Raw genomic sequence first — 15,389 nt, forward strand, 5'->3', positions numbered from 1 at the left:
TCCAGGCGACCGCAGAGTCCAGCTTTGCGCGCGCCAAGCAGTTGAAGCAGTTCTTTTTTTACTTTTCTGACACCAAACGTTTTCAAAAACTGCAAGAAATCGTGTTCACGATGGTACGTTACACATTTAATCTATTTACCTGCTCCTTTATGAAGCTGTATATGTAAATAAAGTGGTTAAATAAAGAGAAGATATTCCTGTTAAACCTGGTCGTTGTAATTGAAGCGCAAGTGCGCACTGCAGAGTGTTAGCTGCAGCTAAAGAGGATAAACTTGTCAACCTGTTAGTTGAAGTTAGCGAGGAAAGGTTCAGCGAGGAGTACAGTGTGATCAGTTTTTGCTCTGTTATCGTGTTGTACTTGACATTTGTCTGCTGTTTTGTGAACAAAGTTAAAATAACGCACATTTTTCGGCGCAATTGAAGTCAGAAGCAGGGGCGCCTCCAGAATTTTTTTTAAAGGTTCATGGTGGCAAGATTGGCCCATTGAAGATCTTCGGAAACCAAAACCAAAAGGCCTATCTGAATATCAGGGATTATTATGCGGTTGTAGTGTAGAGGCTACTTGAAAACAATGTTGATATAAGAGTTAAGAAATCAAGTACTGCGTTCCTTTGGTTTGCCATTTTACAGTTAATGTTACTCATTAACTGATGCGCTCAGATTAAAACAGGTACATTTTGTTTATGTGGGTGATCACAGTTCAGAAGAGCCCAGAATAAGAGATGCTTCAGTGTATTTTAAGGGGAAATGTCTACCTAATAGGCAGAACATCCGTTGCTATTTTGTGATTTTAGTACTGAAAATTCTGTCTATTTGTAATGATAATTTATCAAACTACAGCCAGTTATGGTGCAATAGCGTGTGTGTGTGTGCGCGCGCGCGTGTGCGTGCGTGCGTGCGTGTGTGTGTGTGTTTAACCAGACTATATTTTGCTGTATTTTGGTTTTACTAATTAGAGAGATCACATTCTGCAATGCATCCCTTCACACAAAAATATCACCACTTCCTATATGTATTCCACTGAGAAATGCCAAAATCTCCCTAATAAGAAAACTTGATATGACAAAATAGTGTTGACTTTAGTAAACGGATCACACTTTCACAGTAAAATAATATCAAGCTGTGATAGAACTCTGTTTAACTAATGATTGAGCTGAAGCTGTCATGTTGTGTAATGCACACAGAGACACTACATGGATCTTGCTGCTCTCTTGTTGCCACAGGTATTCAATAAACTCAGAGCAACGACTCTGACCAGGTCTGTGTCTTTAGCTCCTTCAGCTGAAGGCACAATCTGCTCCCTCTGTGACGTTTATGGACAGCTCCACAGCCAACTGGATACTGCTACATGCTTAGCCATTGCAGCCATCAATCAATTCTGCTGGCATGTGCACTCTGACACTCTAGTGGATTCACTGAAATTTCGGCATAATAACTTGGGTGAATGAACTTGACCTATCAGATCTTGGATGGCCGTTGCCCTCTGTAAAATCACCAACTTGTTTTCGGTTTGTGAACGATAGTATAGAGCTGCAATCTGTGTGCTGACTCAGCAGTTTCTTTCTGCAATGTTGTGCTATTAACCTAACTCACATTTATCTGTGTGTGCACAGGACATTAGGCGGTTCTTTGCACCAACATTAGTGAAGCCTGTAGTGCAGAAACCAGCCTCGAATGGAAACATCAAACTAGAGGAGAAAAAGAAAAAGAATCCTCTGTCTTCCGATGAGGAGGTGAAAAAGAAAAGGAAGGAGACCACAAAGGCAAGGAAATTATGTTATCTCCTGCCCTCCTTCTTGGAATAAGTCATCTGTTTTTCCTCACATTGTTCATCTGGATTTATTTATTTATTTATTTTTAGGTCAAAAGCCCTAAAACAGAAGAGAAACTCAAGGATAGTGAGAAAAAACGAAAAAAGCATGCAGTCATAGTATCTGGTGAGTAGGAAAGTGTGATACTGTGTGATTTCCCTGCATCATCATGTAGTGTCCCTTGTTGTACTCTTGTTACAATCAAGTGACAGCATTGGGGTTTTTTTTAGAAATTATTTTTCAAGCATTCTTTAGAATATACAGTGCATTGTCTGAGAATGGCTGTTTTTCAGGTATTTCTTGGCTCATAATTAGACTGATCTGCTGTTTCATTACTGTACGACTGAGGTGTTTGAGTGGACTCAGAGGTCTCCAGAATCCTGACAGATTTAAATTGTTTTTCTAGAGTGCAGCATGTCTTTTTAAAAAAAATCCAAATATAAATGAAAATGTGGTATGTACTTGCTAATTTTGGAAGATATGTCAATGTAAATGCTTGTTTATGAAAATGCTGAATAACTGAGATTAACACAGGCATTGATAAATCAAACTTCCTATAAACCTAGATGCATTTTTACTGCCATCATACAAAGTGAATAAGGATATAAAAGTCTGTGTGACTTAGTTTTTGTGGAGCCTGAAAAACCTAAAAACCCTTTAAGGACTGTTAAATAACCTTTGACATTGCCAGGAATTTATTTTTCAGAGGAAGAAATGGATACATGAAATACTGCATAATAGCACACGTGGGCTGTTTTTTCATCAGCTGTCTTTTTTTTCAACATAACGTCCTTGTGTTTATTTTTGTTCAGACTCCGATGACGAGGAGCCTGTGAGCAAGTTAAAGAAATCCCCCCAAAACAAAGCGAAGACCACAAAGGCAGATCCGCCTCCTAAAAAAGATCCTGTGCAGTACGTCTCTGAAACAGGTGATGATTTATCATCATACTGCCAACATACATCCCTGAGCTGTGATTATTTGCCTCAGTAGTGATGAGTAGAAACATATGTTTTCAGATGTTTGGTTTATTTAGAAAAGACCTGTTTTAATAGCATTCTTCTCATATTTGTTTGCAGACTCGGACAGTGACAACTTTCAGTCTTTGAAGACGGTCTCCAAATCCAAGCAGAATGGCAATGCCAAGAGGACGAAATCAGAGACCGAGAGTGCTCGTCCAGGAGCCAAAGAAGAGTTGAAGTCTCCTTTTAAACCGTCCTCCTCGCAGGGAAAAACTCCACCTGTTCCTGTCACCCCGAAGTCAGCTCCACCTCCTACGCCCAAACAGACCCCCACCTCAGTCCTCGACTACTTCGGCAGTGGGACTATTCAACGCTCAGACAAGAAGCTAGTAGCCAGCACCAAACGAAAGGCAGTGAGTACTGATGAATGAATATTTCTCATCACTTCTAAGGTTGTCACAACCATGAAATTTTAGGTGACAATTAACTGTCTCTCAAATAATTACAATTAATGACGTAATTGTCTTTCTCTGTTCATTTCATGGCTTTGTTAGTTTAGATTAATGTCATTGGCGTCATTGACCACCACCTTTTTTCTGTAAAACTGGCTTAAAACCAAAATGTGTCCACAGCTGTTTGGCTTTAATCCATGACATGACTGCCAATAGATGCTCACTGAAATGCAGTTGAGTCTTAGAAGTTAAATAAGCATTAAACATTACTTCAAGATAATATTTTGGGGCAATTAAACCAAAACAGAAGAAGGGGGGGGGCATATGATGGAAAGCAGCATGGAGATAGTGATTGAAATATACATGCTTGATGGCAAACCATCGCAACGATTATGTACTAATTGTGACAGGCCTCGTCACTGCTGCTCTTCAAGATACTGTCTAATTATCACGACTGAACCCTTTACCCTTCAGTCTTTTCTCATTCTGTCCTGCCAAGTAAGGTTTCTTTCACAACAAACTGACTTTGTGAAAACTCACCTACTCCTCAGCCAACTCAAGACACAGATGACCTGATAAGCGATGAGGAGATTGCCAGACAGCTACAGATGGAAGAGGACATGGAGGTAGGCCGATCAACAGCGATCATTCATTTCACTAGAAATTAGAGCTGAAATAAGCAGTGGATTAATGTGTTCTCCATAGACTAGGACACATTTATTTGTCTCGGATAGTAAAAAGTATGTTTTTCACAATGTAGCACTGTTTTATAAACAAATCAATTGATTAAAAAGGAAGCAATCTGCAGATTAATGGATAATGATAATTGTTAGTAAGTACTGCGTTGCCCAGTGTGACTGCCTGTAAATTGTCAGGACCTTTGATGTCATTTGATGATTAAAAAAAAAAATTGTTTCCTTCATTTTCAAAACAGGAAATGTCTTTAAAAGTTTACAAAATATAAAAAAAATATTCCAAGAACTCCTGAAGTTCAAAGTAATAAATCATCGTTTAACACATTGCGAATACTTGAGTGAAAAAATACCACAAGTAATACAAGTTGGAAGAGTTTTTCAGGGTTATGCAAAGATGAGCTGAGCTTCTGCTTTTCTGTGCTCATCCTTCTATTTTTTTTCCCACTCCACCTTCGTTCAGCTGGAAAAACAGGTCCATGAGGACGAGGAGTTTGCCAGAACACTGGCCATGCTGGACGAGGAGCCACTGGCGAAGAAGGTAATGACCACAGTAATAAAAAGGCTCATTCACTTTTGATGCTCGCGGTTGTTAAATATCATGTTCTGCGTGTCCTCATCCAGGCTCGTAAAGGATCTGATGAAAAACAAGGACGAATCACAACTCCCAAAAAGAACAGTACAGATTCTGCTGCTGGAAGCACAAGCAGCCTGTCCAAGGCCAGTCGAAGCATGTCAGAGGAGGCGATCAATCCGTCTCCCAAGAAGAACACTACTCCTCTCAGAACCAGCTCCAAACTGGCCATGATGAAGAAAAAGGATGAAGTGAAGGATGAAGGAACCACTAGCAAAACACACACTTCGGCTACAAAAATTAAAATCTCTCCCAAAAAGGAGCCCCTTCCTTTGTCGATATCGGAGAAGAAGTTCACACCCAAAGCAGGAATGACACCCACTGCACTTAAAACGTCTCCTAAGAAACCTGAGGTGAACCATACAGATGTCTTATCAGGTCACATTGGAAATAATCTATCAGTAAATCACATTATTTGATCTCAAAAGAGCAGTGAAGAAACAAACACAACATAAAAATACAAAACAACAAAAAAAGCAAGTTAATTGTTCTTGTCTGTCTCTAAATCAGAGCACAAGCACGAGTCCCGATGATGCAGAGAAGAAGAAGGTCAATGCTTCAGCCTTCAGGAACTACCTCAACAGAGATGGACCACGAGCTCTGGGCTCCAAGGAGATCCCACAGGTAAAATATATACTGTCCATCGTCTGCTGCTGTGGTGAGAGAAAAGTCATCCTTTAGCATCTTCTCTTGACCAAGTCTGACTACATGTTGTGTGGTGCTTTTCAGGGAGCAGAAAACTGTCTGGAGGGCTGTGTGTTTGTGCTGACAGGCGTCATGGAGTCAATGGAGAGAGATGATGCCAAAACTCTCATCGAGCGCTATGGAGGCAAAGTGACAGGCAACGTCAGCAAGAAAACCACGTACTTGGTGCAGGGCAGAGACAGTGGAGTCTCCAAGCTTGAGAAGGTGACCATCATGGCATCCTTTAAAGCATTTTCTAAAGAAAATGTGGGTAATGCTGACTGGCATGACTTTCTTGGATGAAGAAAAAGTTAACCTTAATGTATTGACTGAGTTCTAGAATTAAAGGGAGTAAATAGTAATTTAAAAATACATTTTACCTTTCACTTTAGGACAATAATATATTATATAACTGATGAACAGCATCTCATCATGATGAGCTTGTTGACAGTTATTTTATGCAGTCCTGAGCAGTTAACATTTTTTTTTAAAGTGTATGCATTTGAGATTATTTAAACAAGTAACAGTTATGAATTTCAAAACCTTGCGGTGTTTACTAAGAATCACACAATGATCAGTTATCTTCGTGGCTAATTAAACTGTGAATGAGTGTGTAAAACGTGCAACTTTTCCTAAGTTTACTTGGCATTAACAGTTTTTGAGTTACAGATAAGCAAAAACAGGAACAAAATGATAAAAGTAGCAGCAATGACACTAGTTTAATACACATTTTCCATTATCTATATACCTTAATCCTCACTATGGTTATGGGGGGCTGGAGCCTATCCCAGCTGACTTAGGGTGAAGGCAGGGGACACCCTGGACAGGTCACCAGGCTATCACAGGGCCACACTTAGAGACAGACAACCAAGCACACTCACATTCACACCCACAGACAATTTAGAATCACCAATTAACTTCAACATGTTTTTGGACTGTGGGAGGAAGCCGGAGAACCTGGAGAGAACTCACGCTGCACGGGGAGAACATGCAAACTCCACACAGAAAGATCGCAGGTGTCCTCATCGGGATGTGGACCGGGGATCTTCTAGCAGGAGTGGTGCTAACCACCGAGCCACCTTTTTACAGTTCAGTTTCATACTCTTGTTTCTTGCACTGCTCAGGCGGAGAGTTTGGGTACCACGATCTTGGATGAAGATGGTTTGTTGGAGCTGATCAGAACCAAACCAGGAAAGAAGTCAAAGTACGAGATCGCTGCAGAAGCTGAGGTCAGTACTCTCATGGGGCCTGATGCTCTTTACAAAGTATTACACTTTTTGGTGGCAAAATTTGAGCCTAAAAGATGCTAAAACTGAACTTAAAAAACAACTACCAATCAGTTTTTTGTTTGCTATTCTATGTTGAAGAACAGGGAACAAACTGGCCTGTACCCCATCTGACTGACAGTAACATTTGCTGGGAAGTTTTTAAGCTCTTTAAAGTAATTTAACCAACCTGCTTACTAGCTATCCAGCCTACAACATTCTATAAGCAGGTAATTTTCCCCATCATTAGGTTTGCCAGTTTAGAAAGACAGATGCAGGAGGCTGCAGAAGATTTGTCTTTGTGTGAAAATGACGCTTAAAGCTTAATTTCTGCTTTTTTTTCTTTCTTTTTTTTTTTTTTAAAGAAACAAGGCAGTATATCTTCATATTTAGGACACTGAAACCAGTTAACTGTTTTGCTCAGAAAAGTAAAAAATAAACAATAGATTGAATTTCCCTTCTGGGATGAATAAAGTATTTTTCATTCATTCAATGGATCCGCTATCAGCATATACTTTCTGTTCAGTAAGTAAGCAATGAATTATCTGAGCTTTTCCCGTAAAGATGAATATAATATTTTATTTCTTTCGATTAGAGCAAAGCCTCAAAGACCAAGGCCTCCCCCAGCCAGACTTCAAAGAGCACCCCCAAAGCCCAGAAGATCTCTCCCTCCAAGGGCAACTCCAGGTCCCCTCAGACCCCGAGCCCCTCAAAGACCAGCCTGGCACGAGGTCACGTTTCCAGGACTCGAGATGGCCGCACCCCACCTGGGAGAGGCTCGAGTCACACGGCCCGGAGGGAGCTGGGCCTTTCCTCTTCCTCCACCTCCTCCTCTTCTTCAGCCCCAGGACCATCATCTCCATCATCGACAGGAGAGGGCGGCAGTCTGCTGTGGGTGGACAAGTACCGTCCACGCTCGCTGAAGACTGTGATCGGCCAGCAGGGGGGGCAGAGCTGCGCCAACAAGCTGCTTCACTGGCTGCAGAACTGGCACAAGCACCACGGCGGGGTGGCAGGAAAGCCAGCAGGTAGCAGGAAACTCAGCTAATTTAGTTTTCAGTGAATGTTCGCTTTTACAAATTATATCTGTGCTGAATACTGTGTGTTTTGTGCTGCTTTGTGGGCATACAGTGGCTAGGTTTAGTAAGTTTGGAGGAGGGAAAGATGACGGATCAGGACACAAAGCTGCTCTGCTCTCTGGACCTCCAGGAGTGGGGAAGACCACCACAGCTGCACTGGTCTGTGAGGTCAGTCTGAAACACACTCAGGCATATTTTTGGTGCAGTTTTGTATTTTCTGGGTATTCGGCACTCATCACTGCCGGTTGGGATAAATATTTCTTCCCTTGAACATGTGGCTCTAAAATCCTTTCGACTGTAGGAGTTGGGCTTCAGCTACGTGGAGATGAACGCCAGCTGTACTCGCAGCAAAAACAGCCTGAAGGAAGTTGTTGCAGAGTCACTGAACAATACCAGCATTGAGAGCTTCTACAAAGGTGATCCCTGTTTGATTTTTTGCTTCTTGCTGTTTTTGTCTGTTACTTGTTTGCACAAACATTGACTTTGTAGCTACTAGCAGATAAAATGACAAGCTATGTTGTCAAAACTCAGCATTGTAAATGGGAAGGTTGCAGCCAAAAAAAAAGTCCAGCAAACTAATACTTGTTGGTATTCTTGTAGTACCTCGTCCGTGTGATGCAGTTTTTGATTGCTAACATGGACAAAAAAATCCCAAAGAGCCATCTTTATACTTAGATACAGATGCTTTGAAAATATCTAAAAGTTAAAAGTCACTAGGGGACAGACTAAGAACTGGTGTTGGGTAGAAAAAGTGCACTCAAATGACTCTGACATCTAGAAGTGGCAATGATGTCTCAAGTAAAGTAATGTGCATGTCAGATTGACTCTTTAGTTTTTCAATCTGTTGATTAGGAGAATTTTTTACATTTTTTAAATGTGTTTTGTAGGCACGTCTCAGACAGTGAGCAGTAAACACGTCCTGATCATGGATGAGATTGATGGCATGGCAGGTAACGAGGACCGTGGAGGAATCCAGGTAAATAAACACATTTCTTTTACCTTTGACTGTATTCTTATGTTGTGAAATTGTCCTAAGACTGGCTGGCTTTATTTCTTAACTTACAGAATAAGAATAGGTAAGTTTAAGAGAAAAAAAAAAAAAGATTTACTGGTTCCACACCTTAATTGTTGAGGAAACATTCTGAACCTTCTGAACAGAAAACATTTGCCTGATATCAGACTGAATGCTGATTTGCCATCAAATAGCAACTCAGCCTAATATTTAGGCTTCTTCAGCTAACTTGTTGATTTACTGTTACTGCCTCTGTCGTGTATTAGTAGTTTTGACATCTACCTCTGACCTTTTGCCTTCCGTAGGAGATGATTGGCCTGATCAAAAATTCAAAGATTCCCATCATCTGCATGTGCAACGACCGCAACCACCAGAAGATCAGGTCATTGGCAAACTACTGCTTCGATTTGCGCTTCCAGAGACCACGAGTGGAGCAGATCAAGGTATGACCATCCTGCCCTACATCTGACAATGAGCTCTGTGCGCTAACATTTGGGCGTATGTAGTAAAACTTAATTAAAGAATAGATAGATTTTAATACAATTATCAGATGTTCTGATGTTTATCTACGTAGATGAAGATCTTGCAATAAACAGTAATGTTAGTATATTTATCGAAAAACACACACTGGAGGCTGCTACATAATACACAACAATCCACGTTACCGTTCTTGAACTTTTTCTCAAGTTTCCTGACTTTTAAACATGTTGTCCTGCACCTTAGCTTGTTGAGCAAGCCACCAAACAAACATTCACCAAGGATAAATTTGTCGCCATTGTCAGTTCACAAGCTAGACCACATACTAGCTGCTCAGCTGCAGCATATTAAGTGTAAACATGACTGCAAATGTCACCAGTTCAGTGTTTTTTCGATTCCTGCTTTTCAGATTTACTAATGGTATGCTGTCATGTTCGTGACATGTAGGATACAGCTAAAGTTTGGTTTTATAGCACCAGACTGGTAGCCACAGGCAACAAGATACAACTCAAGCTGACTGAGACAGAGAGGAGCATTTCTGATCTTTTGCCAATAACGTTTCTCTACATTTCTAAGAATAAGAAACTATTAAACTTGTATATTAATTGGCATTTAAGTTTGAATTGAGGATTGTGAAGATTCCCACGAATGGAGACAATTTTGCAGAGCAGCAATACAACAGTAACTGCTTTCAGAGACATTTAAATATTAAAAGTAAGCCTTTTAGTGTAAATATTTACTTTTTCCTCTCTCACTTGCTTTTTTAAAATTTTTTATTTTTTTATTTTCCAGGGAGCCATGATGTCCATTGCTTTCAAAGAGGGAATCAAGATCCCAGCCCCAGCTCTTAATGAAATCATTTTAGCTTCCAATCAGGATGTCCGTCAGGTAAAGAAGTCAAAGCATCACATAAGTAAACTGTTCCATTATGGCTTTACGCGCCACCTTCATGTGATCCATGATCACCTCACCATGCTGGCTGTTTTTTCTCCAGGTGATCCATAATCTGAGCATGTGGTCAGCCAAAGACAAGGTGATGACGTACGACCAGTGCAAGTCCGACGCAGCCAGTGCCCGCAAAGACATGAAGATGGGGCCGTTTGACGTGTGCAGGAAGGTGTTCAGCTCCGGGGAAGAGACCTCCCGCATGAGCCTCATCGACAAGTCCGACCTCTTTTTCCACGACTACTCGCTCGCGCCGCTGTTCGTCCAGGAGAACTACCCACATGTTCGTCCAGCTGCTGCTGGGTGAGAGAAGCTCGACGTTTCGCCTCGTGGCTCTAGCTCGTGGCAAGAAAACAAATAAGTATATCTCCTGAAATGTTAAACTCTTTATTGTCCTGCGTGTGTGTTTTCTCACAGCGGTGACATGAAGGCCCACCTGGTGTTGCTCAGTAAGACAGCAGACTCCATCTCTGACGGCGATCTGGTGGACAGACGGATCCGCTCAGGGCAAAACTGGTCGCTGCTCCCCACCCAGGTAACACACACACACTACATATGACGAAGTACAATTTGTACAACTCTCCTCTGATGTTGGATTGATTTACAGTGTAGTGATCGCAGGTACATGTGCAGCTGATGCCGTACACAGTCCTGCAAGAATGCAAGAACATGCTTATTCTTGCAGTTACCTAATACACTCAGACACCTGCTCAAGTGATGGGGCAGAGAGGTTCATAGTTATGTTTTTCTCTGTGCGTTTGTAGGCTATCTATGCCAGTGTGTTACCAGGTGAGCTCATGAGAGGCTACATGGCTCAATTCCCCGTCTTCCCCAGCTGGCTCGGTAAACACTCCTCCACCAATAAACACTCTCGCATCGTCCAGGAGCTGGCCTCACACATGAGCTTAAAGTGAGTTTTTTGTTTTTTGTTTTTTTAAAAAAAACTTATTTACACATTTACAAACGCAAACTCTGTCTCGAGTATTTGACAGTTTCATTTGCTTGTCTCCTGCAGGACGATGAGCAGCAGACAGGCAGTTAACCTGGACTACCTGCCCTACCTGCGACAGGCACTGCTCAGTCCACTACAGAAATACGGAGCAGAGGGAGCCAGCCAGGCTGTGCAGCTGCTGGACGACTACCAGCTCATCAAGGAGGACGTGGAAAGCATCATGGAGATCAGTGTCTGGGGTGGACAGCCTGACCCCTACTCCAGACTGGACTCCAAGGTGAGCAGCAGGCGGGAGGATGTCGTTTGGTTTGTGGGTTTGATTGGAAATAGTGGTGGAAAATGTCATTTAAGGAATTCTGCCAGTGTTAGTTTAGGCAGCTGTGGTTGGCTGACAACACTCACAGCATTCCTTAGCATCAATCTACTTTATGTATTTATCCACTTAGAGCTACAAGGGTTGATTACAATGCTGAGCCCACACATTGTTTTACAAGTATAATAAGTTAAAACTTTTTTGGCAACTAGCAAGATGCCATAACAGTCTGTAGACGCAACACTGACATTTTAATTGCCTCTTGGCTTGATACAGATATCTTTCTGGATGCCTGATCCAAAGGCTCCAAAGGCTTAATTATATGCAGCAATAAACAAGTTATTATAGCAGGGAAATTCTTAATTTGTTGTGTCTCTAACTAGTGCCGTAATTAATCTGTTTACAGAATACATTACAGTTTTTCTCAGTCGCTTTGGTACATTTCTCAGATCAGAATTGAAATTCTCAAAACTAGTTGTCCAGTCTTCACATCATTGTGTCACTTGTGCACATCAAAAAAGCAGTTTCTCATTTCTTTGAACAAGTTCTAAATGCTTTGGTACATGCATGCAAATGATTATGTACAATCCTCTGCTGTTTCCTACATTATCTATTGCTTATGTCATGTTGATCAAAATGTATTATAATAGGTCTCTGTTGAATAGTCTCACCCCCCACAACATTTAGGCATTAGTTCAGCGCATACGTCTTTACATGCAAAATGGTTGAACAAGTTGTCAGAATATGTCGAGCACATTTCTATACATTTCCATTAGACTTTTTTTCTAAATTGGTAAATTGCTCCCAGATGAATCTTCACTTTCTCTAATGAAGGGAAATGTGTGTGGCACTACATAGATCAGCCAACGACCAATCAGTTTTCTAAAATAGCTCAAAGTGCATCTTATGACCCATCAAATGGCAACTATATAGCCGGAGCACAACACAATGTTACAATGTCTGACAATGGAAGGACAAGGAATTGGACGGAGTCAACAGCCAGAGAGAAGAAGAAGAAGAATGAGGCTGCATGGCGGAGGAGTTGGGAGGCAAAACAGAGGAAGAGGCAGAAGAGGCCGAGGACATATGCACGTTCCTGATGAAATAAGAGCCACACTTGGAGACCATGTTCTCAATCATGGGCTTACAGTGGCCGAGGCTGGTAGAAGGGTGCAGCCAAATGTTGGAAGAACAACTGTGTCCTCAATCTTTCAGACTTTTCGTTGACAGAACAGGAATGTAATCTAACAATAGGCACTGTCCTGTAATACTGTATACTGTCCGTAATGCTTCATGCGATATTACAGTATTCTTACAGTATCGCCATACGATACAGAGCGTCTTGTCACCTTTTTAGACACTCTCTACAAGGATCTCATCCCTGAACAAGAGAGGGCTCAGATTGGAGATGACTTGCCAAAGTATGTGACAGTTTGGAACAATGTCAGTTTCTATCACTCCAACATCATCAGACAATGGCTTGTGACCCACAACAGGATGCTGATGGAGTTCCAGTCACCCTACTCCCCATTCCTGAACACCATTGAGGAATTTTTCTCAGCATGGAGATGAAAAGTACATGATCGCCAGCCACATACACAGATGACCCTTCTGGCTGCCATGGATGCAGGCATCTGAATAGGACACTTTCTGTACCGCAATGACATGGTCTGTCAACAAATTACAGGACAAACAGTAAAAGCCTAAATGTGAATCTTGTCCAGTCTCTTGCAGTCAGTCTCCCACATACACTAAGGTGTAACTCACAATTTACAATAATTGTCATCAAAACTTTAGCCATAGTTTACATCAGAACATCCCTCCAGACTAGACTGTTATACTGACAACATGACGAAACAATCTGACTGTCTTCTGTGTCTGCACACATTGACACAAGGACTTGTCATTCTGATGTCACTGACATGTTCATTGACACATATTTACTTTTTAGAGATGAAGTAAGGATTTTGAGCAAGTAACTGCTTTTTGCAGGTAATCTGTGGTGTTTTGCTATTCGTACGAATTGTTTTGAGAAGTGCACTTACTCTTTTGGAAATGTCGAGGATGACTTGAGAAATGTACCAAAGCAACTGAGGAAAAACTGTAAATCAGAGGCTTTCATAACTCGCATCCTCTCATACACATCGAGGTAACAAATATAAAAATACAAAAACAATGCAAAATGTACATGAAAAACAGTATTTAAAAAAGCGACATTCAACTTAAATATACAAAGAAAGCAGAGTGCAAAAGAGCATTTGCAGAAGAAACGTAGTAAGGAAAAAGGTGTTTTGTGGTGCCTGGTGGTGATAATGTTGGTCTAATGTTCAGTCTCATTTTAGCTCTGTTTTGCCTCCACGAACTCCTGAGAAAAATTTGTGGCTCTTTAGCCACCAAATGTTCTGTTGTGTTCACCAGGGAGCTGCTTACTTTGTCATTTGATTGCGTACAGTTTTTTATAGAGCTTTTTCATTGCCTGTTGCTGAAGACAGGAGTCATGCAGAGATGTGAAAGATGCTCAGTAGAACTTTAGAGTCAAGTGAGAATTCTCCGTGCAACACATTTTGTATCTGTAGTCACATGAATAAGTGTTAATATTTGGAAAAAAATATTAGCTTAAAGGATTTTTTTGTTTGATTGCATGTCTTTGTCTGACATACAGTTTTGACACCTGTGCTGTCGGTCTCTTTCCAGGTGAAGGCTGCTTTTACGCGAACGTACAACAAAGAGGTTCATCTGACGCCGTACTCCCTACAAGTTGTGAAGAAAGGCCGTCGGGGCGGCGGCGGGGAGTCGGAGTTAGGAGGGGAGGAAATGGGCCAAGATGTTCAGGAGTCTGAGGACGAAGGGGAAGGCCTCAAAACGGATGCTATGATCAAAGTAAGGGAGTTCAAACTGATCATGTGTAAACTGATTTCATCTTGTCTATGCTAAAAGTACTGTCAACATCTTTTGTGCTTATTTCTCACACGACTCACATGTTCCTCTGCAGCAGAAGAAGGCCAAAGCCACAAAGGAGTCAAATAAGGACAAGAAGGAAGATTCTGGAAAGGGGAAGGGGAAGGGGAAGGGGAAAGGCAAAGCGAAGAAATGATGGATTATCCGAGGAGGAAAACAAACAAACTGTGTGTCGTCTGCTGCCATAGACCGTTATCATTTTCTCTGCACTTACATCAATCCATTGAAGAGTATCAGAAAGTACTGACACTGATCTTTATCTCAGCAGGTAACTCATCTAAACACCAAACTAACACAGCAACACAAGCATCTTTCCATTTTAAATTTTAGAAAATAAATAAATAAATAATTACTTTCTGTCACGTTTCCATCAGAGCATCTGAACAAATGATGCATGTTATCACATTGTTGCACCTGCCATCATGTCTGTCCATCTCTGTAGTCTCATCAGGAGTATTGTGCATTCCTTCAGTCATCAGTTTGTGGTCCACGTGTTTAGGATGTAAATAATGTGACGCTAACGTAGAAGACTGTTACTCTTTGCTACAATACAGAAATGTCTTTGCTTTTGATCTACGGTTAGCATTGATGATCGTTTCCTGTAAATTGCAATTTTGTAAAAAATTTCATGAGGATTAATAGAGAAATATGTTGCTCATGACTGTTGGTTATTGTCTTTTATTCTGAATGAAAAGAGAAAGCAGACACGCTTTATGAGAAAGTTATGTTTAAACTTTGCTCACACTTGTCCTGAATATGGACCATAATCGCAGATGACTTATTATTACTCAAATATGTTTTGAAAAAAATCGAGTCACTCAAAAGACAATGTATGCGAGGAAATGAAAATTATATTCAGCAGGAATGTCCAACGATGAGACGTTGTCCAGCGACAATAATGCCAAATACATTAAGATATCAAGGTTCAGTTGTTATGTGCAGTTGTCCAAATTCCTTCGGTTGCTCTAAAATCAGTTTTCACGCCAACTTCAGAGCTGAAAAAGTGAATTCATTGATTTGCTGATCATCAGAAAATAGACAATCAACATTTTGTTAATCAGTTAACCGTTCTAGGTCATTCTTTAAGCACACGTAATAAAAATTCTGAGATTTCAGCCAATAAACTGAGTATTAGCTTTGTCCCTCAGTTTTCTA

General features: G+C 41.0%; 1 protein-coding gene across 1 annotated transcript; it reads left to right on the plus strand.

The window, feature by feature from the left end:
- Nucleotides 1–20: 20 nt before the first annotated feature.
- Nucleotides 21–14,895, plus strand: rfc1 (replication factor C (activator 1) 1). Its single transcript, XM_008278414.1, has 23 exons — nucleotides 21–113; nucleotides 1,614–1,763; nucleotides 1,862–1,937; nucleotides 2,624–2,740; nucleotides 2,889–3,184; nucleotides 3,775–3,849; nucleotides 4,379–4,456; nucleotides 4,540–4,902; nucleotides 5,060–5,173; nucleotides 5,279–5,458; nucleotides 6,358–6,462; nucleotides 7,094–7,526; nucleotides 7,630–7,745; nucleotides 7,879–7,993; nucleotides 8,465–8,553; nucleotides 8,895–9,032; nucleotides 9,859–9,954; nucleotides 10,061–10,314; nucleotides 10,429–10,546; nucleotides 10,776–10,921; nucleotides 11,027–11,240; nucleotides 13,971–14,156; nucleotides 14,269–14,895. The coding sequence occupies exons 1-23, from the start codon at nucleotides 111–113 to the stop codon at nucleotides 14,368–14,370; spliced, it is 3,564 nt and encodes a 1,187-aa protein (XP_008276636.1). The 5' UTR covers nucleotides 21–110; the 3' UTR covers nucleotides 14,371–14,895.
- The last annotated feature ends 494 nt before the right edge of the window (nucleotides 14,896–15,389 follow it).

Source organism: Stegastes partitus, unplaced genomic scaffold, assembly GCF_000690725.1.
Source record: "Stegastes partitus isolate 25-593 unplaced genomic scaffold, Stegastes_partitus-1.0.2 Scaffold123, whole genome shotgun sequence".
NCBI lineage: Eukaryota > Metazoa > Chordata > Actinopteri > Pomacentridae > Stegastes > Stegastes partitus.